This window comes from Martes martes (assembly GCF_963455335.1).
Source record: "Martes martes genome assembly, chromosome: 15".
Classification (NCBI taxonomy): domain Eukaryota; kingdom Metazoa; phylum Chordata; class Mammalia; order Carnivora; family Mustelidae; genus Martes; species Martes martes.
The window spans coordinates 39,821,212-39,848,675 of NC_137903.1; the positions used below are offsets into that span (position 1 = coordinate 39,821,212).

A 27,464-nucleotide genomic window follows, 5' to 3' on the forward strand; every position below is an offset into this window, starting at 1 on the left:
ATTCAGTCATTAGAAATGGACTATCCCTAAACCCAAAGAGCACCAAAAAAATGGTATTTGTGAGTTAACTGTTTAAGATTGGTTAGAAAAGAAAATAAATGATGTGAAAGCAAAAGACAGGACAATTTAAAATTTTAGAAATTCAAACAATGTCTAGCCATGCTTATTCCAGTGAATTTTAAATTTCATCTTTGTGGCAGTTTGCTTTAGTTTACATTGTAGTAGACATTGCTTTGAACCAGTACACTTTCTCCCAAGCACCTTAAAAACCAGATGCCACAGATGAAGAAATAATTTCTATAGTACACTGCTATAGAACTATAGTTTAAGCTTTTATTTTTTTTAAAGATTTTATTTATTTATTTGACAGACAGAGATCACAAGTAGGCAGAGAGATAGGAGGGGGCGGGGAGCAGGCTCCCTGCCAAGCAGAGAGCCCGATGTGGGGCTCGATCCCAGGACTCTGAGACTATGACCTGAGCCAAAGGCAGAGGCTTAAACCACTAAGCCACCCAGGCATCCCTAGTTTAAGCTTTTAAAATTAAAAAAAATTTTTTTTAAGATTTTTTTTATTTATGTATTTGACAGACAGAGATCACAAGCAGGCAGAGAGGCAGGCAGAGAGAGGGGAAGGGAAGCAGGCTCCCGGCTGAGCAGAGAGCCCGACGCCGGGCTCGATCCCAGGATTCCGGGATCATGAACTGAGCCAAAGGCAGAGGCTTTTTTTTTTTTTTTTTTTTTTTTTTTTTTTTAATATTTTTTATTTATTTGACAGACAGAGATCACAAGTAGGCGGAGAGGCAGGCAGAGAGAGAGGGGGAAGCAGGCTCCCTGCTGAGCAGAGAGCCCGATGTGGGGCTCGATCCCAGGACCCTGAGACCATGACCCGAGCCGAAGGCAGAGGCTTAACCCACTGAGCCACCCAGGCGCCCCAAAGGCAGAGGCTTTAACCCACTGAGCCACCCAGGCGCCCCGCTTTTAAAATTTAAAAGCCATTTGTCTAGTGGTTATCTAATAGTTATCTTGGTGAAAAATTATAGAGCAAAATGGTAATGAGGTTATGTTCACTTACCTGTAACTTTGGTTCCGATAACCAGGGGCAAAGGAATTTCATCTGGGAGATCTTTGAATTGGGAAACATCTGCAACTTTCCTTTGTTGTAAGAGCCTTATTTTCTGTCGTTTCTGTTTTAATGCTGATCTCTCTTCCTCAAAAAATGCAGAAGAACATCTAGAATAAATTATAAAAATCATATAAACTGATAACTATCCTATACAAAAACTTGAAATCAGGGGGCCCCCAGGTGACAAGTCAGTTGAGCATCTGACTCTTAGTTTTGGCTCAGGTCATGCATGATCTCAGAGTCGTGAGATCAAGGCCCAGGTCAGACTCTGAGCTCGGCAAGGGGTCTACTAAAATTTCTCTCTCCCTCTGCCCCATCGCACACTCACTCGCACTCTCTCTCTCTCTCAAAAGTGAATAAATCTTTAAAAAAAAAAAAAAAAACAAAATACAAAACTTGAAATCAGACCACCCATCTCACCATTCCCTCTTTTCCTCTCTTTCGAGTAATATATTTAAGAATGAGTTCTTAGAAACAATAATTGTTTCCCTTCAGGGGCGCCTGAGTGGCTCAGTGGGTTGAAGCCTCTGCTTTCAGCTCGGGTCATGATCTCAGGGTCCTGGGATCGAGCCCCGTATCGGGCTCTCTGCTCAGCAGGGGGCCTGCTTCCCCCCTCTCTATCTGCCTGTCTCTCTACCTACTTGTGATCTCTGCCTGTCAAAATAAATGAATAAAATATTTTAAAAAATAATTGTTTCCCTTCAACGTAAATTATATCTTTTTAAAAATGGGACTTTGCAAGACTTAAAGAGTTATAAGTCTACATTATCCTTTCCTACACAGCAGGAGGATTTGTTCACCATCCTTTGACAACACTGCATCTGGATCTCAGGTCTCCTGGGATGAAGTTCAATTATAACATTCTGTTCAGAAGAACATGATATTTTCCCTGTGACACAGTGAGTACACCAATAAAGAACTAAAGATGAGGCTTACTTCTGTGTAAATGTTTAACCATACTTCCTGCCTTAAAGCATAAATACTGAATTTACTCTTATCTTTAGGGCCTATCTTACTTCTATTTTCAAATACTGGGATGAACCAAAGTAACTTAAACATAGCTTCGTGCCACAAAATATATATCTGTAAAGCCATCATCACAGACAAGATAATGAACATCTGAAGACATCAATCACTCCCCAAAGTTTCCTTGTGGCACTTTATTATCCTTCCTTCAAAATCCTCCCACTTCTATATCTCCACTGCTCAAGCAATCACTAAGTTGCTTTCTGTCATTATAGCATCTATCTTCTAAAATTTTATATAAACGATATCATCTAGTATGAACTCTTCTGTCAGGTTTCTTTCACTCAGCATAATTATTCTAAGATTAATCCATTTTGTCGCATGTATCAATGGTTCATTCTTTTTATTGGAGGATAGTAACCTTTTCTTTGAATGTGTCATAATTTGTTTGCCCATTCTCCTACTGGTGGACATTTGTGTTGTTTCCAGTTTAGGGTCATTACAACAAAGTTGATATGAACATTTCTGTATAGGTTTTTGTATAAACATATGCTTTAATTTCTCTTAACTAAATACCTAAAAATAGAATGGCTAGGTCATATGGTCAGTGCATGTTTAACCTTTTAAGAAACCAAAGAAGCCAAATATTACCAAAGACGATATACAGATGACAAGACATTTTGATGCTCACCATACTATGTCATTAGGGAAATATAAATAAAGTGAGACATTACTACAAATCTAGCAGAATGACCAAAATCTAGAACACAGACAACACCAAATGTTGGCAAGGATGTGGAACAACAGAAACTCTTATTCATTCTCGTGGGAATGCAAAATGGTGTAAACACCATGGAAGATAGTTTGGTGGTTTCTTATAAAACTAAACATAGTCTTATCATATAATCCAGCAACCATACTCTTTGGTATCTACCCAGATGAGCTAAAAACTTATGTCCACACCAAAACCTTAACATGGATGTTTACACCAGTTTACTCATAACTGGCAAAACTTCGAAGCAACCAAGATGTCTCTTAGTAAGTGAGTGGATAAAAAAATAGAGGAGCATATTCAGACAATGGAATATTATTCAGCACTAAAAAGGATGAACTATCAAGCCATGAAAAGATACAGAGGAACCTGAAATGCATATTACTAAGTGAAAGAGGCCAATCTAAAAAGGCCATATATGGTATGATTCCAACATATGACATTCTGGAAAATGCAAAACTCTGGAGACAGTCAAAATGACCAGCAGTTGCCAGGAGTTGGGGCCCTAGGGAGAGGAAGGAATAAGTGGAGCACAAAAGATTATTAGAGCAGTAAAAATACTGTATATGACATTATAATGATAGATATATGTCATTATACATTTTTCAAAACCCACAGATACAAAACCAAGAGTAAACCCTAATGTAAACCATGGACTTGGGGGATTATGATAAACTGATATAGACTCATCAACTTTCACAATATATCACTGTGGTGGAACATACCGATAAGGGGAAGGCTGTGCATCTCTGAGGGCAGGGAGTATATAGGAAATCTCTCTGTCTTTCTCTCAATTTTGCTGTGAACCTAAAATTCTCTAAAAAAAAATTGACTGAGCCACCCAGGCGCCCTTAATCTTGTAAATTTTAGACATTATGGGTTCATTTGCATTTTTCTATTGACCAAATGTTGACTACCTTCTCTAGTATTTATTTGACATCCTTATATCTTTGGTGAAGCATCCATTCAAGTCATTTAGCAATTTATTAATTGGGTTTATACTTTTTTTGCATTTTTTTCATTGACATGAAAACAACACCCAGCATTATATTAGTTTCAGGTGTACAATGTAATGAACTGACAATTTTTCTACACCATTCAATACTGACCACAATAAGTGCAGTCAACACCTGCCACCAGATGTTATTACAATATTATTGACTATTCCCTATGCTGTGCTTTTTTTTTCATTTCCATGAATTATTCTTTTTTTTTTTAATTATTTATTTATTTGACAGAAAGATCACAAGTAGGCAGAGAGGCAGATAGAGAGAGAGGAGGAAGCAGGCTCCCCACCGAGCAGAGAGCCCAATATGGATCTCGATCCCAGGACCCTGAGACCATGACCCGAGCTGAAGGCAGAGGCTTAACGCACTGAGCTACCCAGGCACCCAAATTATTCTTTTTATAACCAGAATTTTATACCTCTTAATTCCCTGTACTTATTTCACCCACCTCCCCTCAGGTAATCACCAGTTTGTGCTCTGTATTTGAGTTGTTTTTTTTTTTAATTTTTGTCCTTTTTTTCCATTTTCTTTCTTTTTTTCTTTTTTAAAGATTTTATCTACCTATTTGACAGAGCAAGTGAGATAGCACAAGCAGGGGGAGCAGCAGAGGGAGAGCGAGAAGCAGGCTCCCCGCTGAGCAGAGAGCCTAATGCAGGGCTTGATCCCAGGACCCCGGGATCATGACCTGAGTCAAAGGCAGATGCTCAACTGACTGAGCCACCAGGTGCCCCTTTTCTTCTTTTTTTAGTTTCTATACATGAGTGAGTCATATGATTTTGTCTTTCTTTGTCTGACTTATTTCACTTAGCATAATATGCTCAAGATCCATCCACGTTGTTGCAAATGGCAAGATTTCATTCTTTTTTATGGCAATAGTCCAGTGTGTGTGTGTGTGTGTGCGTGGACGCGCGCGTGCGCGCACGCAACACACTCACATTCTTGTAAATGAGGGAACTATTAAAAACATCATCAGCAATGTCATGTGTTAATACAGAAATAAAATATTACCAGTTCAATTAAAAGTTCTCCTTGCATTTCATCACTATCTACAGAAATTATTAAAATTAAATTGTTTCTACTTGCCCAAGTCACTTTATATTTCCATGCCTTCCCTGGATTTTTGCACCATCTAAAGTGAAAAAGTCTTGGATGCCTAGGTAGCTCAGTCATTAAGCATCTGCCTTCACCTCAGGTCATGATCTCAGGGTCCTGGGATGATGCCCCACGTTGGGCTCCCTGCTCGGGGGGAGGCCCGCTTCTCCCTCTCCCACTCCCTCTGCTTGTGTTCCCTCTCTCACCGTCTCTGTCAAACAAATAAATAAAATCTTTTAAAAAACAATTTAAAAATAAAGTGAGAAAGTCTTGTACATGCTTTTACTAGGCAGAGAGACATTATATGAGAACTAATAATCTAATAGATTCCAAAACTTCACTCAAAAGTAATATAAAGTTCTCCAATGTGTTAGAAAGCAAGATATCACTGTAAAAGGAAAAGTCATTTCACATGAAAAGTAATTATCAGAAAATAACATATCGGATAGGTTGACTTGATTTTTCTTTCTGGGGTTTTGTTTTTTTGAGATAACCTGTGTTTTTATTTTATTGAGGTATAGTGGACATATAACACTCTATGTAACCTTCAGGTGCACAACACTGTGATTCAATATTTGTATATATTGTGAAATGACCACCGCACTAAGTCTTGTTAACATCTGATACCATATGTAGTTAGAACATTTTTTCCCTTGGGATGAGAACTTTTAAGACCCACTGTCAGCAATTTTCAAATCCGTGTTGCAGTATTATTAACTGTAGTCATAACACTATCCACTATACTTCAGGACTTAACTTTTACAACTGCAAGTTTGTACCTTTTGATCCCCTTCACTTATTTCTCCTACCCCCTTATCCTGTTTTTATATAAAGTAAGACATGCACTTGTAAGAAGTCTTCTGCAGTGATAAACAGTTTTTAAAAAGATAATAACAATGTAGGGATACCCTGAGAGCTTCATTAAATATTGTTACCTCCTGAAAAACATGGATGTGACCGCCCACATCCACTTATACATGGGTTTTTTTTTTAACAAATGCAGTGCGGTACTGTAAACATATCTTCCATTCCTTACAATCTTCTCAATACCATTTTCTATTCTCTAGCTTACTTTATTGTAAAAACACGGTATATAATACATGTAACATACAAAATATGTGTAATTGACTGTTTATGTTATCAGTAAGGCTTCCAGTCAATAACAAACTACTAGTAGTTAGGTTTTTGGAGAGTCAAAAGTTGTATGTAGATTTCTGACTGCAGGGTTGGCATCCCTAACCCCCCACGTTGTTAAAGGATCAGCTATATTTTCTAGTGCCCTCTTAAAATATTTTTTTGGGGCGCCTGGGTGGCTCAGTGGGTTAAGCCTCTGCCTTCAGCTCAGGTCATGATCTCAGGGTCCTGGGATCGAGCCCCGCATCGGGCTCTCTGCTCAGCAGGGAGCCTGCTTCCCCCTCTCTCTCTGCCTGCCTCTCTGCCTACTTGTGATCTCTGTCAAATAAATAAACAAAATCTTTTAAAAAAATAAATAAATAAAATATTTTTTGGAACATAGTGGGGCATAGACAATGTAAGAAAACTATATACAAAGCATGTAATTTGAACAAAAATGGAATTGTATATTTAATTTTAAGACGCATAGGTATAAAAAGCACCTACTTGAAAGCTGGTTAACAGGATATATTTAAGATATAATTACACTGAAAAGTAATGTTTCAGTACTAGTCTTTGTGATGATGAAAAAGAATCAATGTAATTACACTACAAACTAAATGACTGATTTCATTTTTAATAAAAATATTATTTTTACCTCCGTGGTTTTCCCATAAGTCGCCTGATTTTTCCCCATTCTACTCTTGTTAACTTTCTTGTTTTTAAATTCGGGAAGGATTCCTTCAGACACACACAGAAGTCATTATCGCCTTCAAACAGTGGCCTATAAAACAGAAATTATATTTTAAAGGTTAAGACATGAAAAGTTACTTCAGGGGCATAAATTTCAAAATATGCTTTCTAATTTTCAGCATTATACTAATTACCAAGTGCCATCTTTCACTTCTGCCTAGAACATATACAAAACAGGCACAAAGGGCACCTGGGTGGCTCAGTGGGTTAAGCCTCTGCCTCTGGCTCAGGTCATGATCTCAGGGTCTTGGGATCAAGCCTCACATCAGGCTCTCTGCTCAGCAGGGAGCCTGCTTCCCCCTCTCTCTGCCTGCTGCTCTGCCTAGTTGTGATTTCTTTCTCTCTCTGTCAAATAAATAAATTAAAAAAATAAAATAAAAAAAAGAAAACAGGCACAAATTCAAAGTGCTAAAACTGAAAGTGTTATCTGTGAAACAACCAATGTATGCAAGTTACTCAAGAAATACTGTCTGTGCTGGAGATTCCAGGAGACACTGATTTTTGCTAAATCTCATGTATGAGTACATCTTAGTATATCCTAGCACTGTCCTTATATCCAGTGAGGACAAGCAATGATGGCTACAATTTATCTTTTTCCCAAAGGTAATACCAACACCATGGAGTCCTCCTTGAGATTAAATCAATTTTAGAAAACTGGAGGCCTCTCCAGGATTAGGTCATGATCCCAGGGTCCTGGCATCAGGCTCCCTGCTCAGAGGGGAGTCTGCTTCTCCCTCTCCTTCTGCCCCTCCCCTGTCCTGGTGTTCTCTCTCTCTCTCTCTCAAATAAATGACTAAAATCCTTTAAAAAAAAAAAAGAAAGAAAGAAAGAAAGAAAAAAGAGAAACTATTCTAAAAATTTTACTGAATCATTTGTACCATTAGTAACTGCTTTTCTACCAATACATTAGCATTTAAAATCTCAAGATGTATGGGGTGCCTGGGTGGCTCAGTGGGTTAAGCAACTGCCTTCAGCTCAGGTCATGATCCCAGGGTCCTGGGATCAAGCCCCACATCAGGCTCTCTGCTCAGCAGGGGGCCTGCTTCCCCCTCTCTCTCTGCCTGCCTCTCTGCCTACTTGTGATCTCTGTCAAATAAATAAATAAAACCTTTAAAAAAAAAAATCTCAAGATGTATAAAAGACATCTTGTTTAGGGGCACCTGGGTGGCTCAGTCAGTTGAGCATCTGACTCTTCATCTCAGCTCAGGCTATGGTCCGGAGTCCTGGGATCAAGCCCCGCATCGGGCTCCCTGCTCAGCAGGGAGTCTGCTTCTCCCTCTCCCTCTCTCCCCGCTTATGCTCTAAAAGAAATAAATATCTTTTAAAAAATAAAAGGAAAAAACATGTCTTGTTCATTATAAATACGGGAACTCTGTTCTACAGCCTCTCTACTCCATGGCCTTTGTAAATTATAATATGGATTATATTTTCATTTGAGTTTTCACAAAAATGTATAACCACTTCTGTGAAGGGAGAAGGAGAAAAGCAAACTGTGAGGAATGGATATGGATCAAAGTAGAATGAAGAATGGAAAAAAGAAATCAGGGAAAAAAAAGAATCAAAACAGACCTACAGAAAAGAAAACAGCTTATAATGTTTGAGAATTTCTGGTTCAAGTGACATCCACGACGTAAGCCATGATACGTACTTATCTATATTTGAGTAGAACCATTCATATATGCACCATTTATGTGCTTTGGGAAGCTTGAGGAGGTTACGTAATCGGAAACCAATCTTCTGTGAGGCTTTCTTGTCTGGTGTGGACATTGTTGCCGTAAATTTCTATACAATAAAAAAACAGACATTAATTACAGGTTCATCAGGTAAAAATGAACATCTATAATGTCAAATACATTTGTAAAAAGGTAGATTATCATTAAGTGCTCAAAAAGATTCAACAGCATAAATTTTTTTGTTATTTAATAAACATTCTGAGTATTTCTTACAAAGGTAAAGCCTCCAGTTTTATAACATATTCTGACATGGAAGGTAAAATCATTTGCCCCCACCATGTTTACACTGAGATACAATTTCAATTCAAGTACATAGGAAGAGGGTAATTGTGGTCTCTTGGGTGCCTCGGTTGGTTAAGCAACTGCCTTCAGCTCAGGTCATGATCCCGGAGTCCTGGGATCGAGTTCCGCATTGGGCTCCCAGCTCCACAGGGGGTCTGCTTCTCCCTCTGACCGTCTCCCCTCTCATGCTCTATCTCAAATAGATAAATAAAATCTTTTTTTTTTTAAGATTTTATTTATTTATTTGACAGACATAGATCACAAGTAGGCAGAGAGGCAGGCAGAGAGAGAGAGGGGAGGAAGCAGGCTCCCCACTGAGCAGAGAGCCCGACGCGGGGCTCGATCCCAGGACCCCGGGATCATGACCTGAGCCGAAGGCAGAGGCTTTAACCCACTGAGCCACCCAGGCGCCCCGATAAATAAAATCTTAAAAAAAAAGAAGGTAATTGTGACAGAGAGACAGAGAAAACGCAAACAAACAACCACCAGGCCCAGAAGTTTTCACCGTGAATTCTGTATCACAGCACCAATGCTATAAAAATGTTTTAATTCAATGAAAAAAAAAAAAAGAGAGAGAGTTTCCCAACTATTTTTTTTAAAGATTTTATTTATTTATTTGACAGAGAGACAGTAAGAGAGGGAACACAAGCAGGGGGAGTGGGAGAGGGAGAAGCAGGCCTCCCGCCGAGCAGGGAGGCGAATGCCTGGCTGGATCTCAGGACCCTGGGATCATGACCCCAGCAGAAGGCAGACGTTCAATGACTGAGCCACCCAGGAGCCTCACTTCCCAATTATTTTTATAAAGACAGCATAAACAGATAAAATCTGTTAAGGATAATAAAAGGATAATAAAAGAAAATGTCAAAAAATATCACTTGTTTGCATGCCTTTATTTATTTTTTAAAGATTTTATTTATTTATTTGAGAGAGAGAGAGTAAGAGAGAACATGAGAGGGGAGAAGGTCAGAGGGAGAAGCATACCGCCTGCAGAGCCAGGAGCCCGACAATGGGATCCCAGGACTCCAGGACCCCAACCCGAGCCGAAGGCAGTGGCTCAACAAACTGAGCCACCCAGGCGCACCCCCCCCCTTTTTAAAAAGATTTTTATTTATTTATTTGACAGACAGAGATATCAAGTAGACAGAGAGGCAGGCAGAGAGAGAGGGAAGCAGGCTCCCTGCTGAGCAGAGAGCCCTACGCAGGGCTCGATAGAAGGACCCTGGGATCACGACCTGAGCCGAAGGCAGAGGCTTTAACCCACTGAGCCACCCAGGCGCCCTTTATTTATTTATTTATTTTTAAGATTTTATTTATCTGGAAGAGAGAGACCCCACGAGTCAGGGGCGGGGGGGTTGGAGAGGGAGAAGCAAACTCTGTGCTGAGCAGGGAGCCCAAGGCAGGGCTTAATCCCAGGACCCTGCCGTATTATCTAAAAGAATCTAAAATTCAACGCAATTCCTATGAAAATTCCAATTTTTCACAGAAGTAGAACAATCCTAAAATTTGTATGGAAGCACAAAAGATCCCAAATACCCAAAGCAATGTTTAGAACGAAGAACAAAGCTGGAGGCATCAAGCTCCCTAATTTTAAACTACATTACAAACTATAGTAATCAAAACAGTATCATATTAACAAAAACAGATACACAGATCAATAAGACAGAATAAAGAGCTCAGAAATAAATGCATGCATATGTGGTCAATTAATTTACAACAAAGCAGGCAAGAATACACAATGAAGAAAGGATATTTTTTTCAATAAATGGTGTTGGGAAAACTGGACTGTCACAGAAGAATGAAACTAGACAGTATCTTACACTATACACAAAACTATACTAAAGACTTGGGGCTCGTGGGTGAATCAGTCAGTTAAGCATCAAACTTTGACTTTGGCTCAGGTCATGATCTCAGGGTCTTGAGATCAAGTGCCACGTGGGCTCCTCTCCCTCTCTAAAAAAAATAAGAAAAAATAAATTTAAAAAAATAGATTGGGGCACCTGGGTGGCTCAGTGGGGTTAAGCCTCTGCTTCAGCTCAGGTCATGCTCTCAGGGTCCTGGGATGGAGCCCCACATTGGGGGGGGGGTCTCTGCTCAGCGGGGAGCCGGCTTCCCCACACCGCCTGCCTCTCTGCCTACTTGTGATCTTTGTCTGTCAAATAAGTAAATAAAATCTTTAAAAAAGATAGATTAAAGACTTGAATGTTAAGACCTGAAACCACAAAATCTAGGAAAATATGTAAGTGGTAAGCTCCTAGACACTGGTCTTGGTGACGATTTTTTTTGACACCAAAAGCAAAGGCATCAAAAAAAAAAAAAAGAAAAATTAACAAGTGGGGCTACACCAAACTAAAAACCTTCTGCACAGCAGAGGAAACCATCAACAACATGAAAAGGCAATCTACAGAATAGGTGAAAATATTTGTGAATTGTAAATTTGACAAACAGTTAGTATACAAAATATATAAAAACTCATACAACTCAATAGCAAAAAACCAATCCAATTAAAAAATGGGCAAAGAATCTGAAGAGACATCTTTCCAAAGACATACAGATGGCCAGTAGGTGCATGAAAAGGTGCTCAGCCACTCATCAGGGAAATGCAAATCCAAAATGGGATATCACTTCATACCTTTCAGAATGACTAGGATCAAAAGGATAAGAAATAACAAGTGTTGGTGAAAATGTGGAAAAAAGGGAACCCTTATGCGGCATTGGTGGGAATGTAAATTGGTGAGGCCACCGTGGAAAACAGTATGGAGGATCCTCAGATAATTAAAAATAGAACTACTTTATAATTCAATAATTCCACTGCTGGGAATTTATCTGAAGCAAACAAAAACACTAACTTGAGAAGATATTTGCACGCCAATGCTCCTGAAGTATTATTTACAACAGTCAAGACATGGAAGCAACCTAAGTGTTCATTAATGGATGAATGGATAAAGAGGATGTGGTGTATATATACATATACATACATTCACACACTCTCTCTCTCTCTCTCTCTCTCTCACACACACACACACACACACTAGAATATCATTCAGCTATAAAAAAGGAATGAAACCTTGCTGTTTGCAGTAATATGAATGGGCCATGAGGGCATTATGCTAAGTGAAATAAGTCAGAGAAAGACAAAAAACCTCCCCTGAAAAACAAAACAGACCAAAGCAAACAAAGAAACAAAAAAACACACAATATACAACCCAAACTCATAAATACAGAGAGCAGACTGGTGGTTGCTGGGAAGGAAGGAGTGAAATGGGTTGAAAGGGGTCAAATGGTACAAACTTACAAAGTCATTATGTCGTGGGGATGTAATGCACAGCACGGTGACTACAGTGTATGTTGTACTGCATATTTAAAAGTTGCCAACAGGGGCACCTGGGGGGGGCTCAGTCAGTGAAGTGTCTGCCTTTGGTTCAGGTCATAATCCCAGGGTCCTGGGATCAAGCCCCGCATTGGGATCCCTGCTCAATGGGGAGCCTTCTTTTCCCTCACCCGCTCCCCCTGCTTGTGTTCCCTCTCTTGCTGTGTCTCTCTCTGTCAAATAAATAAAATCTTTAAAAAAATAGAAGTTGCTAACAGAATAGATTTTAAAGGTTCTTATCATGAGAAAAAAAGTTTGTAACTGTGGTGACAGATGTTAACTATAGACTTAATGTGATCATTTCATCATGTACACAAATATCAAATCATTATGTTGTGTACCTGAAACATATAATGTTCTGTCAATGTTATCTCAAAATTTTAAAAGCCTTTTAAAAAGGTACCAGATAAACATCATCAGAACATCAAAAGAATACAACACAATCAGGTGGAATTTGTGTCCAGAATGAAAGGGTGGTCCAGTATTAGAAAACTACTGAGATTGTCTGTCATTATTAATGAATAAAAACAATAAAAAGTATGTGGTCACCTCTACTGGTGCTAAAGATACTGGATAAAATTCAATATTCATTAACAAAAACTCTCAAACAGGATTAGACAGAATGACTAAAAATACACAACATGTCAAAAGTTAAATGATACAGTTAAAGCAGTGCCTGGGGTAGGGGAGGCAGGAGGGGGGTTAATTTATTAGGTAAATGCTTATATTAGAAAAAGACAAAGATCTCAAATAAATAACCTGTTCTTCTTAAGAATAAGAAGCTAGAAAAAGAAAAGCAAAGAAAACCCAAAGCAAGTAGAAAGAAGGAAATAAAAATTAAAGCAGAAATAAGCGAAATAGAAAAATAAGAGAAAATGATGAAAACAAATTTCTTTTTTTTTTAGGGGTGCCTGGGTAGCTCAGTCAGTTAAGCGGCTGCCTTCAGCTCAGGTTATGATCCCAGGGTCCTGGGATCGAGCCCCTCATCAGGCTCCTTGCTCAGCGGGGAACCTGCTTCTCCCTCTGCCTGCTCCTACCCCGCTTGTGCTCTCTCTTTCAAATAAATAAATAAAATCCTAAAAAAAAAAAATTTTTTTTTAAGTTTTATTCATTTATTTGAAAGAGAGAGTGCACAGGAGAGAGCAGGGGGAGGGGCAGAAGGAGAGGGACAAGCAGACTTCCTGCTGAGCAAGGATCCTAACACGGGCCTCAATCCCGGGACCCTGGGATCATGACCTGAACTGAAGGCAGACATTTAACTGACTGAGCCACCCAGGTGCCAAGAGTTCTTTGAAAATATCAACAAAACTGACAGACGTTTAGCTCTACTGACCAAGAAAACAAAAATAGATGGATACCTTCTTAACCTGTAAAATTTATTTCTCCTCATTCCAATCCAAAAGTCACTATCATATTCAATGTTAAAATACTAAAAACACTGTCATTAAAGTGAGGAATGTGACCAAGATGTTGACAATCACTACAGTTTTTAACATTGTTTTGACGGAATTATCCAGTAAGAAGAATAAAAACTGTAAAGGAGAAAACAAAACCATTATTTCCAGATGATATGACTGTCCTTGAAAACTCAAGAAAACAGGGGTGCCTGGGTGGCTCAGTCATTAAGCGTCTGCCTTCAGCTCAGGTCAGCATCCCAGGGTCCTGGAATCTAGCTCCGCATTGGGCTCCCTGCTCAGGAGGAAGCCTGCTTCTCCCTCTCCCACTCCCCTGCTTGTGTTCCCTCTCTCTCTGTATCTCTCTCTGTCAAATAAATAAAATCTTAAAAAAAAAAAAAAAGAAAAAGAAAACCTAACCATTTAAAACAGTAAGAGAATTGGGGTGCCCGGGTGACTCAGTGGGTTAAGCCTCTGCCTTCAACTCGAGTCATGATCTTAGGGTCCTGGGATTGAGCCCCACATCGGGCTCTCTGCTCAGCAGGGAGCCTGCTTCCCCCTCTCTCTCTGCCTGCCTCTCTGCCTAGTTGTGATCTTGGTATGTCAAATAAAAAAATAAAATCTTTAAAAAAATAAAATAAAATAGTAAGAGAATTGAATAAAGTGGGCAAATACAAAGTCGACATACAAAAATCAGTATCTTAAAAAAAAAAACCCTCTTTTCTCTGTATAAGTAAGAGCTAGTTACAACAGAACAGAAGATATATCCTGTTTATGAAAGCCATAATGACAAGCACAAAAGTATTAAAAACCCAGGAATACACTTAATAAATGTTCAAGATCAACATGGAAAAATATTTTGAAGTCTACAGAGGGACAACAAGGCTTGAATTAAATGGAACTAAAACTAGTTCTTAGATAGAGAGTTTCAATGCTACAACTATGACACACAGCATAAATTTATTCATAATATTAGCACAATGCCAAGAAAAATCCTAACAGGTTTTTTTCCTAGTCAAGTTGATTCTAAAGTACCTATGGAAAAATAAATATGCAAGAATACTTAGGAAAGGGCACCTGGGTGGCTCAGTGGGTTAAGCCTCTGCCTTTGGCTCAGGTCGTGATCTCAGGGTCCTGGCACCGAACCCTGCATTGGGCTCTCTGCTGAGCAGGGAGCCTGCTTCCCCTCTCTCTCTGCCTGCCTCTCTGCCTACTTGTGATCTCTGTCAAATAAATAAATAAAATCTTTAAAAAAATAATAATAATTTGACACTAGTACATACAGAGACATACTAGACATAGATAGATTCAAAGTCTAGAAATAATCCTAAATACATATAGGAATTTAACTTGTGATACAGGCAGCATTTTAAATCAATGTATAAAGATTATTCACTCAATGTTATCAGGACAACTAAGTAGTCCTAGGGGTGGGAGGTGGGGACATACACACACACACAAAACAAACAAGGTTGCAGTATTACCTCATTCTTTATTCCAAAATAAATTCCAGATGGATTGAAAATTAAAGCGTTAAAAAAAATGAAATTAATTTGAGTGAATTCAAAAAGTACAAATTTTAGACTAGGGAAGATCTTTCTAAGTATAAACCAAGAAGTCATAAAAGCAAAGACAGTTTTGACCTTAAGTTTTTTTTCAATCCTACATGGTAAAAATACAGAAACAAGGTCAAAGGCCAAACTATAAGCTAAAAAAAATTACAACCAATATAAGCAACCAAAGGCCTAATATTCTTAATTATATACAAAATTCTTACAAATGAATAAGAAAATGACCAAGAATCTAACACAAAATAGAAAAAAAAAAACCCAATTTATAGGAAAGAAATCATTTTTAAACATACATGAAAAGTACCTCCACATCACCCCTAGATGGAATGCTACCTAGAACCAGGGAGATGCGAGTACCAAATTGGCAACAACCTGCACGTTTGTTCATAATCTGAACTGGCAAGCATTGCCTGGGTGGCTCCGTAGTTGGGAATCTGACTCTTGCCTTCGGTTGGGGTCATGATCTCAGGGTTGTGAGACTGAAGCCCCATAGCAGCCTCTGTGCTCAGCAGGGAGTCCACTTCCCCACTCCCTCTGCACAAACCCCCCCCACCCCCCGCCGCCACTTGCTCTAAAATAAATAACTCTTAAAAAATAAATAAATAAAAATAAAGCTGTTAGGACAACAGAAAAAAGGAGACCCGGAGACAGGCTGCAGGTCATTTGTGTGTCAGCCTTCACTTGCCAGCTTTGGGATGGGGAGCAGGTTACTTGCCTATGTCTGTTTCCTCAGCTGAAAATGGGAAATAAGACCATAGCCTAGGTCATCAGTTGCCAAAGACTAAATCAAAGCCACATATACGCAGTGCTTAAAACAGAATCTGGCACACACTAAGTACTCAGTAAAAGTTGGTTTTTATAATTAGTCAGCTCCGGACAGGGCTCCTTAAAGAAACCCACAGAATATAGCAGATTGGGATTAGAAGAGGAAGGGAACAAGCCACGTCATATAAATGAAGCTAGAAAGAAATAGGTATGTTAAAAGAAGAAAAGAGAAAACTCATAGGATATAAAAACTTTTCACATATTTGAAGGAGTCTCATATCATGTTTGTCTTATTTGTATCTGCTCCGTATGTCTGGGAAGCAGAAAGCACTTTGCCAACTAGCTCCAGAAGGAATGATGTGCCTGGGGGAAGGAGAGTGGACAGAGATGGGGCAGGATGGGTTCACAGTCATAAAGACCAATTTTCTGTAGGTTTGAAAAATTTCCTAATAAATAGAGGGGAGGGGCGCCTGGGTGGCTCAGTCAGTTAAGCATCTGCTAAGGCTCAGGTCATGATCCCAGGGTCTTGAGATTGAGATCCTACATTGGGCTCCTTGCTCAGAGGGGAGTCTGCTTCTCCCTCTGCCTCAGCCCCTCCCTGGTTGTGCTCACTCACTTGCTCTCTGTGTCAAATAAATAAATAAAATATTTAAAACAGGGGCGACTAGGTGGCTTAGTGGGTTAAAGCCTCTGCCTTTGGCTCAGGTCATGATCCCAGGGTCCTGGGATCGAGCCCCGAACTGGGCTCTCTGCTCAGCAGGGAGCCTGCTTCCCCCTCTCTCTCTGCCTGCCTCTCTGCCTACTTGTGATCTCTGTCTGTCAAATGAATAAATAAAATCTTTAAAAAAAAAATCTTTAGGGAACCTGGGTGGCTCAGTGGGTTAAAGCATCTGCTTTCGGCTCGGGTCATGATCCCAGGGTCCTGGGATCGAGTCCCGCATCGGGCTCTCTGCTCAGCGGGGAGTCTGCTTCCTCCTCTCTCCCTGCCTGCCTCTCTGCCTACTTGTGATCTCTGTCTGTCAAATAAATAAATAAAATCTTAAAAAAAAAAAAATAAAAATAAAAATAAAAATAAAAAAAAATCTTTAAAATAAATAGATAGTTGGAGGGGGGAAAAGATCTTTTAAAAAAAATCATAATTTGGCAGCGCCTGGGTGGCTCAGTGGGTTAAAGCCTCTGCTTTCGGCTCAGGTCATGGTCCCAGGGTCCTGGGATCGAGCCCCGCATCGGGCTCTCTGCTCAGCGGGGAGTCTGCTTCCCTTCCCCTCTCTCTCTCTGCCTGCCTCTCTGCCTGCTTGTGATCTCTGTCTGTCAAATAAATAAATAAAATCTTTAAAAAAAAATCATAATTTGAAACTTTTTAAAATCCAAACTTAAGGGGCACCTGGTGGCTCAGTGGGTTAAGTGGGTTAAGCCTTCAGCTCAGGTCATGATCCCAGGGTCCTGGGATCGAGCCCCACATTGGGCTCTCTGCTCAGCGGGAACCTGCTTCCCCCCCTCTCTCTCTGCCTGCTGCTCTGCCTACTTGTGGTCTCTCTCTGTCAAATAAATAAATAAAATCTTTAAAAAAATAAAAATAAATAAAATCCAAACTTAAGGCATCCAAATTATTCTAATAATACAACACTTCTAAAGTCAATTCAAGAAACAGTGGTTATTTATTTAACTATTGCTATAAATATTGCTGGTTATGCCTTTAATTTATTAGGTGCCAAATCCTTGGTAGAGAAAAATCACCTTTACTACGACCCCTCCTACTGGATAATTTATACCACTTTTGGAAACAAATGAAAGGGACGTAGGCAATAATTTTATCAGGTATTATAAATTTGACAGGAGAGGGCACCTGGGTGGCTCAGTGGGTTAAGCCTCTGCCTTCAGCTCAGGTCATGATCTCAGGGTCCTCGGATCAAGCCCCACACAGGCTCTCTGCTCAGCAGGGAGCCTGCTTCCCCCTTTCTCTCTGTCTGCCTCTCTCTGTCTCTCTGTCTGTCTTTCTCTCTGTCTGCCTACTTGTGATCCCTCTCCCTGTCAAATAAATAAATAAAGTCTTAAAAAAAAAAGATGTTTAAAAAAAATAAATTTGACAGGAGAAAAGTTACACTATTCTTGAAAATAATATTTTCCTTATAAAATTTTCATCCTTTTCTTTGATTCTCACATGTCCACTATGATTTTTTTAAGATGCCAAAAGGGGTTAATATCCAAAATATATAAAGAACTTATATAAGTCTAAAATAAATAAATGAATATATTTTTAATTAAAAAAAAAGAAAAGGGATGCCTGGGTGGCTCAGCCAGTTAAGCATCTGCCTTCTTCTCGGGTCATCATCTCAGGGTTTTGAGATTGAGTCCTAAATCGGACTCCCTGCTTAGTGTGGAGCCTGCTTCTCCCTATCCCTTTGCCTACCAATCCCCCTGCTTGTGCTCTCTCTCTGACAAATAAATAAGTAAAACCTTTGAAACAATTTTTTTAAAGGTTTTATCTATTTGAGAGAGAGAATGAGAGAGAGAGAGAGAGAGAGAGCATGAGAGGGGAAAGGTCAGAGGGAGAAGCAGACTCCCCACCAAGCAGGGAGCCCGACGTGGGACTCAATCCTGGGACTCCAGGACCATGGCCTGAGCTGAAGGCAGTCACCCAACCAACTGAGACACCCAGGCGCCCTAAAAAAATTTTTTTAAAAAGGGTGGGTGCTGTGCTCGTTTCGGCAGCACATATACTAAAAAAAAGGGGTGGGTGCTAAAAAAAAAAAAAAAAGCGGGGTGGGTGCTGGGTGGTGCAGTCGGTTGGGTGTCCAGCTCTTGGTTTCGGCTCAGGTTGTACCCTCCGGGTCATGAGACTGAGCTCTGAATTGGGCTCTGTGCCCAGTGCATGAGTCTGCTTAAGACTCTTCCTCACCCTGTGTCCCTCCCACCCTCCACACTCTCTTTCTAAAATAAATAGACCTTTTTTTTTTTTAAAGGTTTTATTTATTTATTTGAGAGAGAGAGAGAGAGAATGAGCATGAGAGGAGAGAGGTCAGTGGGAGAAGCAGACTCCCTGCCGAGCAGGGAGCCCAACGCGGGACTCAATCCTGGGACTCCAGGATCATGACCTGAGCCGAAGGCAGTCACTTAACCAACTGAGCCACCCAGGTGCCCCCTTTTTTTTTTTTTTTTTTTTAATTAAGAAAAAAAAGAACTGGGGCACTGGGTGGCTCAGTTGTTAAATATCTACCTTTGGCTCAGGTCATGATCTTGGAGTCCTGGGATCAAGTCCCGCACTGGGCTCCCTACTTGGTGGGGAGTCTGTTTCTCCCTCTGCCCTCTCCCCTCCCAATGCTTGTGCACTCTCTCTCAAATAAATAAAACCTTTTTTTTTTCCCAAAGATTTTATTTATTTCTTTGACAGACAGCGATCACAAGTAGGCAGAGAGGTAGGCAGAGAGAGAGGAAGGAAAGCAGGCTCCCTGCTGAGCAGAGAGCCTGTTGCAGGGCTTAATCCCAGGACCCTGGGATCATGACCCCAGCCTAAGGCAGAGGCTTTAACCCACTGAGCCACCCAGGCGCCCAAATAAATAAAATCTTTAAAAAATAAATAAAATGAAACAGAAAACTGGAATTACTTTAAAAATTATTTAAAAAAAGAAGTTATACAAGTCAACAACCCCCCCAAAAAAGAACAAAAAAAACCAACCAACTACCCAATTGAAAAATAGGCAGAGGATCTGAATTGACACTTTTCCAAAGAAGATCTATAAACAGCCAACAGACACATGAAAAGATGTTCAACATCACTAATCACTGAGAATATGCAAATTAAAACTACAGTGTGATATTACCTGACACTGGTCAGAATGGTTAAAATAAAAAACACAGGAAATAACAAGTGTTGGCGAGGACATGGAGAAAGGGGAACCCATGTGCACTGTTGGTGGGAATGTAAACTGGTATAGCCACTCTGGAAAACAGTATGGAGGTCACTCAAAAAAATTAAAAATAGAATTATCTTCTGATTCCATAATCCTACTACTGGTTATTTACCCAAAGAAAACAAAAACACTAATCTGAAAAGATAGATTGCTGTGTTTACTGCAGCATTATTTACAATAGACAAGATATGGAAGCAGCCCAAGTGTCTATCCATAGATAAACGGATGGCATATATGGACTATATTATATACATATACATAATAGAATACTATTCAGCCATAAAAAAGAATGGAATCTTGCCATTTGCGACAACATGGATAATGCTACAGAGTATGACGCCAAGTGAAATAAATTAGAAAAAGATGAATACCATATGATTTCACTCATACATGGATTTTAAGAAACAAAGAAAGAAAGAAAATAAAACAAAACAAAACAACCCCAGAGTCTTGAATACAGAGAATTGGTGGTTACTAAAGGGAAGGTGGTAGGTGGAGGGATAGGTGAATTAGGAGAAGGGAATTAAGAGTACACTTAGCGTGGGGCGCCTGGGTGGCGCAGTCAGTTAAGAGTCCAACTCTTGGTTTTGGCTCAGGTTGTGATCTCAGGGTTGTGGGATTGAGCCCCAGAGTCAGGCTCTGTGCGCGGCTCAGAGTCTGCTTGAGATTTACCCTCTTCCTCTACCCCTACCCACCCTGTTCTCTCTCTCTCTCTAAAATGAATAAATAAATCCTTAAAGACTACACTTAGGATGAGCACTGAATAATGTATGGAACTGTTGAATCATAGCACTGTATACCCGAAACTAACATAACCCTGTCTGTTCATTTTACTTTAATTCAAAAAAAGTTAAAAAACTAATGAGAGGAAATCAAATAAATTATTCTCTTATTGGAAAAAAATGCCAAAAATGAAAAAGAAGATATGACTTCATGCTACACAGTTTCCTCCTTTGGGTAAGTTAGTCTCCAACACACTTTCCTCTGTGATAAAGTAAAATGTTTTCCCCCCTCTCATTTCCATGCAAAACTCCAAACTGATTCCCTATTGCCAAATCTATCCACTTAAAGTCCACTCTCCTCTCCATGCTTAAAAGCGTGCGTTTGTATCGCCAAAGGCAACAGAAGCAAGGGCAAAAATGAACTGTTGGGATTTCATCAAGATCAAAAGCTTTTGCACAGCAAAGGAAACAGTTAACAAAACCAAAAGACAACTGACAGAATGGGAGAAGATATTTGCAAGCGACATATCATATAAAGGGCTAGTATCCAAAATCTATAAAGAGCTTATCAAACTCAACACCCAAAGAACAAATAATCCAATCAAGAAATGGGCAGAGGACATGAACAGACATTTCTGCAAAGAAGACATCCAGATGGCCAACAGACACATGAAAAAATGCTCCACATCACTCGGCATCAGGGAAATACAAATCAAAACCACAATGAGATACCACCTCACACCAGTCAGAATGGCTAAAATTAACAAGTCAAGAAATGACAGATGCTGGCAAGGATGCGGAGAGAGGGGAACCCTCCTACACTGTTGGTGGGAATGCAAGCTGGTGCAACCATTCTGGAAAACAGTGTGGAGGTTCCTCAAAAAACTGAAAATAGAGCTACCCTATGACCCAGCGATTGCACTACTGGGTCTATATCCTAAAGATACAAACATGGTGTTCCGAAGGGGCACGTGCACCCGAATGTTTATAGCAGCAATGTCCACAATAGCCAAACTCTGGAAAGAACCTAGATGAATGGATAAAGAAGATGTGGTATATATACACAATGGAATACTATGCAGCCATCAAAAGAAATGAAATCTTGCCATTTGCGAAGATGTGGATGGAACTAGAGGGTATTATGCTTAGCGAAATAAGTCAATCAGAGAAAGACAACTATCATATGATCTCTTTGATATGAGGAAGTGGAGATGCAATGCGGGGGGTTGGGGGGAGGTAGGAAAAGAAAAAATGAAAAGATGGGATTGGGAGGGAGACAAACCATAAAAGACTGAATCTCAAAAAACAGACTGAGGGTTGCTGGGGGGAGGGGGGACGGGAGAGGGTGGTGGGGATATGGACATTGGGGAGGGTATGTGCTATGATGAGTGCTGTGAAATGTGTAAACCTGCGATTCACAGACCTGTACCCCTGGGGATAAAAATACATTATATGTTTATTAAAATAAATAAATTAATTTTTAAAAAAAAGTGTGCGTTTGTAAGACTGAAGACCGTCTTTCTACTCCCAGGAAAAGTCCATCAATAAAATAACGGCCTTTCTAGATGACTAATATAAGAGCTGAGTTGGAGTGGTGACTTAAGAAAAAGAACTTGTTACTCAAAATAGAATAGAATAATAAAAAATAAACTTTATTATGCTGAGCAATTGATCACTTCCTTTCACATGGAACAAAACACCAGAGATATACATACCTGTGGGACCATTGCAACTCTCTGGTTTCTTTTGGGTGACCTTGTATTTATCTGTCTGTCATCTTCATCAGAAAAGAGTCGACTTCGTTTTGAATTTCTGAAAGGCTACGGCAGAAATTTGTTTAATAAAAAGATTGAACACTTTCCATTTTTATTCCAAAATACAATTGTATAGTTGGGAGACACAGCTAATGCCGGACTATCAGTGGCCTGGAAGGGTAAGGATGGGTAATACAAAGTAAACTGCATCCAATACAAACAGATTTACAAAGTAGTACATATTTATGCAATTTTTTAACAATCAAAACATCTAGCTGATGACTAAATGAAACACCTAGCTACTGATTAAAACTGGAACCCAAGTATTCTTAGCAGCCTTGAATGGTGACGAGAGGAAAACAAGTTCTGGAAATTCCAGTTCTCATGATGTTAGTGCCTGGATTAAGAGCAGTTGGGTGTACCACATGCTGTGTTGGCTGCGTGGGGTTGGGCAAAATTACTAGATCGCTCTAGAGAGTCACTCTCAATGTATAATAAATGTACTAGATGCGCTGTCAAAAATTGTTAACCGAATTTCCATCTGTGAGTGACAGTACAAGACACCTGTCCTAGGTATTTGGTAAGTGACTGTAGGCCAAACAAGACTGCAGAACCAGAACTAATTTGTTGAAGTACTCAGAGGTCATCATACACTAAAGGGTCTGAAAATATGAACAATTTTACAGTCCACCCCAGGTTCAGAGGCCTCATTCAGGCAGAACAACAGAAATAATAGTCCAATCATACCAACATCCTATTTCAAATCCTTCTCCCACCGCTGCAGACGGACTTGCATGCCTAGTCAGAAGGGAGGTAGCTACAGAGGTCTAGCAACATATGGGCAGCATCCAACCGGGTCAAGGCTAGAGGCACTGACCCTTGAAATTAAACCCACCGAGAGTCTAATACTCCAGAGCCCTGAAAGAAGTCCCTTCTACCCTTCTAACTTACATGTACTTAGCCTTGACCTACACAAGATTTTATTATCTCACCACTTATTTATATATCTTTTTGCAGGGAACGGAACCACGTGAATTTTTTTACATAAAGGATAATTTGGGGTTGTTGGGAGGTTTTGTCCTATTTAAAGAAACTGCAATTACTTAACAAATGCTTACTGATGACCAGATTATCAAAAGTTACAGACAGTTTATCTAAGTATGATTGTATACTACACTCAATGGCACTTAAAGATTCAAATGCTTGGAGTCAGGAAGAACCCTGGAAAACTCTTACTGTCCTGTAAGAGCTGCACATGTGACAATCATACAAACAATTTAGCTATCATATTCTAAAGAGTAAGAAGAACTAATTCCTTACCATCTCCACAGTGGAGCCCGTATTCCTGCCTTTCCAAACAGGTGTTTTTTGTAAAGAGCTGTACTTTTCATTCCATGTGTTAGATAAGCTTCCCTCTGTAATAAGTAATTATTACTAGTAAGATTTAAGTTTAGTTCAAAGGATTTTATACAATGAATCTTGCCTTTTTATTAATAGCAATATATCTAAAATATTTACCAATATGGAAAAAATATACTGACAACAGTAATTTTGGTTTATTACAAATGAAAAATCTCTCCTGTATTTTTTTTTTTTTTTGCCAAACTCTCTATAATTTGACAAGGCACTGCATCGTGAAAGTATTAAATTCTCACATTAAAATATGTGTGGTTTCTTTCTTTGTGTTTTTAGTAATTCCTTTATTCTAATTTGCTAAGAAGCTTAAGTACAATCTGATTGAAACAGTGCAGTGGGAAAATGGGAAAAGCTTCTAACCTTGAATTTAGAGTATATCTCTAAATGTTTCCTGCTTCAGTAAGTGAAACCATAGATATACAAAAATAAAATGTGTGGGTGTTTCTGTTTTCCTTGATTCAAAGAAATGTCTTCAGAGTTGTATGCAACCAGAAAAAATCCAATCAAGTAATTGATTAGACATATTATGAAAATACAGAATGATAGTTTAGTTTTTATAAAAAGGATATGTTTATATACAGAAAGACCTAGAAAGCTAGGATGAATACACCCAAGAGAGTTATTTTCATTTCTTCTAGCTGCTTATCAGCATTTCCTAATTTTTTTCTGTAAGAAATATATCACTTGTATATGTCTTTTTTAAAAAAAGAAATAGTTTTTATATTGGAAGGAAAAGAATAATGGAATACTTTTTCAGATGTTATGTTTTAAATACAGAAGAAAAAAGGTAGGCCAGGGTTGATCCTGCTAGGCAAATAAATTAGGGTAGTTCTGGAAGGTAAGTGTCCTCAAGCCAGGACTTGATTTGGTAAATCACCAATCCAAAGCACAATACAACAGCTTTCAAAACTAAAAGTACTAGTGAACTTATGAGCATAGCTTGGTTCCAGATTTACTTACTTAGTAGAATCCTGCTCAAGCAAAAATTAAAAACAAACTACAGTAAGAGGGTTGATCTAAGTTACTTGCAGAAAGAAAGAGCAAGAGCAAAGAACATGTATAACCCTGTTCTCAGGAAAAGAAAAGTACTGTCATTCTTTTATTTCAAGAGACTTGCATTATTATTAGAAAGCAGACTTCCTAAAAATATAAACTCTTTTTTTTTTTTTTTAAAGTAAGCTCCATACCCAGCATGAAGCCCAATGCATGGCTCGAACTCAGGACCCTGAGGTTAAGACCTGAGCTGAGGTCAAGAGCCAGGAGCTTAACTGACTGAGCCACAAAGGTGCCCCACTAAAAATATAAACTCTTCAGCAAAAATACAGCTGAGCACAGCTACTCAATAAATGCTTTCACTCTAGTAAGACGTCTGCAATGTCTAGTTAAAAAGTTCGTGGGGTTTGGGGCACCTGGCTGGCTCATGGGAGCATGTGACTCTTGATCTCAGGGTGATGAGTTCAAGCCCCAAATTCAGTGGGGAGATCAGTTAAAAATCTTTAAAAAAAAAAAAAAAGTTCTTGGGGTATCTGACTGGCTCAGTTGGTGGAGTGTGCAACTCTTGATCTCCAGGTGGTGAGTTCAAGCCCCACACCCCACACCAGGCATAGAGCTTACTTAAACAATTAAAAAAAGAAAAAAGTCTTTAATCAATAGTTCTCAGGGAAAAAAATTCTTAATAATTTCCAACAACCAAGGACCAATTCTCCTAAAACAGCCCATGAATTTAAAATTATCATCAGTGAAAACCAATACTTGAAAGCTATACTGAATCCTAATTTAGACAGAAAAGACTGTACCCAAATCAATTTAATGAATTAAGTTTCTAGCTTATGCCATACCTACAGATTCATGCTATGATCTTACCTTTTAAACTGACAAGGGCTTTTGCTGAAGAGCCTGCAATTAAAACAAATCAACATTATTTCATAATCAATGTGAAAGAAAAAGAACTTGGCTACAGGGTGACCCATCTGGTTTCAGTGGTGCTGAAGCTGGAGTGACAGTGGTGTGCAATCAGAGGTAACCAGAGAGCCATTCAAGCTATTGGCCAAAGGTCCCATTAGGTGAGGAAGAGCTAGAGAGAGAGATCTGGGAGTCTTGTTCAAGTGAGAATCAGAGGCCTCTCCAAGGGAGGGCAGAGGGAGAGTAGGCACAGAGAGATTTTGGATCCCCATCCAGTATTTGGGTGCTGGAGAATAAGAGACAGGGACTGACGTTTACTGAACCAAAGACCAGAAGCAGTAATAGAGCAGAGAGAAGAGAAAATAAAAATCATCCATGGGCGCTATAGGTATGAGGCAACAAGTGCCTGGGAAAGTCTAGAATGCAGGTGTGTGCAACCCTTCAAGACCCGAGCTACAAAAGGGAATTCAGAAGAGTCAGAGGGACTAGCATACCGATGGAGGGGTTCATTGCCTGAAACAAGCCTTAATGTATATTAGAAAAACCAGGAAGCTCCTCATGCATGCAGAATCTGTATTATTAATAAAGGTCCTCGGGGGTTCTCTTGCAGGTAACCCTCAGGCCCACTCTGAAGACACACTGGGCTACAGGCTCTGGTGTGAATAAAGGATGGGATCTATGGGTGAGGGGAAGCAGGAGAAACAACAGGGAAATACATTTTTATGATACAGGGAGAGTACTAAACTGAAAATCTCAGAATTGGATATGTATATTGCAAAGAAGTCCAAGTCAATAAAAAAAAAAAATAAAGGATGGTCTCTCTCACTTATATGTGGCATCTTAAAAAACAAACCCAAAACCTGAATTCCTAGATACAGAGAATAGGCTGGTGGTTGCCAGAGGTGGGGGTTGGGGGCATGGGCAAAATGGTAAAAGCAGTCAAAAGGTACAAACTTCCAGTTACAAGATGAATAAATCCCGGAGATGTACCACACAGCCCAGCAACCACAGTTAACAATACTGTACTGTATACATGAAAGGTGCTAAGAAAATAGATCTTAAAAGTGCTCACCATAAGAAAAAAATTGTAACCATGTGTGGTGATGGGTGTTAACTAACCCAGGTGAGGCAATCATTTCACATACATCAAATCATTATGTTGTACACCTAAAACGAATACAATGTTAAATGTCAATTATAGCTCAACAACAACAACAAAAATTAACAGAAAAATCCTTTCTATGCTCCAAAATAGAAATTATTCACAGAACTGTAGATGAGTGAAATCTCCCTCTTAACTTGAAAAAAAAAAACAACAACTGTTTAGAACACTTTTTCTTTTATTATAATCAAATAATTACATATCATTCCTCATTTTTAAATTTGCTTTATTTTAGAACCAGCTAGTTCTCATCCCATTACTATGACATCCATTTAATTTTGCCAGAATATAATCTAAGATCAGGCAGTGGTTAATGTTATTTGAAAGGTTGGTCATTTACCTGCACTGAGAAAAGACAAATTTTTAAATGGCAAGTTCACAATGTGTAAAATAACTCTAAGGAGCCAATCCATTATGGCACTTCATAAAAACACAAAAATAAATAAATAAATGATGATTCCAAGGAATAAAGTAAGAAAGAATATGAACTAGGTAAAAAATCAGAGAAGACAGATTAATTCTCCTTGGTGTTTAACAGAAGCAGCCACGATTTACAACTCTTATAAACGGGCAACAGGCTTAGAAGAAGCAATGAGAATGTACTGCGGTGCTGGCTATGAAATATTTTTATACCACTCCAATCCCTGAACTTCAGCTGA

General features: G+C 39.3%; 1 protein-coding gene across 2 annotated transcripts in view; it reads right to left on the bottom strand.

The window, feature by feature from the left end:
• Positions 1–27,464, bottom strand: part of LIN9 (lin-9 DREAM MuvB core complex component) — a gene marked incomplete at its 5' end in the record, with an annotated part of 71,532 nt that overhangs the window by 39,056 nt on the left and 5,012 nt on the right. Inside the window, 7 exons of one of the 2 annotated variants that reach the window (XM_080824609.1) lie at positions 1,073–1,230; positions 6,732–6,857; positions 8,475–8,608; positions 22,287–22,391; positions 23,646–23,740; positions 25,605–25,637; positions 26,716–26,810. In XM_080824609.1, the coding sequence (XP_080680735.1) occupies positions 1,073–1,230; positions 6,732–6,857; positions 8,475–8,608; positions 22,287–22,391; positions 23,646–23,740; positions 25,605–25,637; positions 26,716–26,779 (715 nt within the window). The remainder of the gene's footprint in view (positions 1–1,072; positions 1,231–6,731; positions 6,858–8,474; positions 8,609–22,286; positions 22,392–23,645; positions 23,741–25,604; positions 25,638–26,715; positions 26,811–27,464) is intronic. The other variant, XM_080824608.1, reaches the window with a different exon arrangement.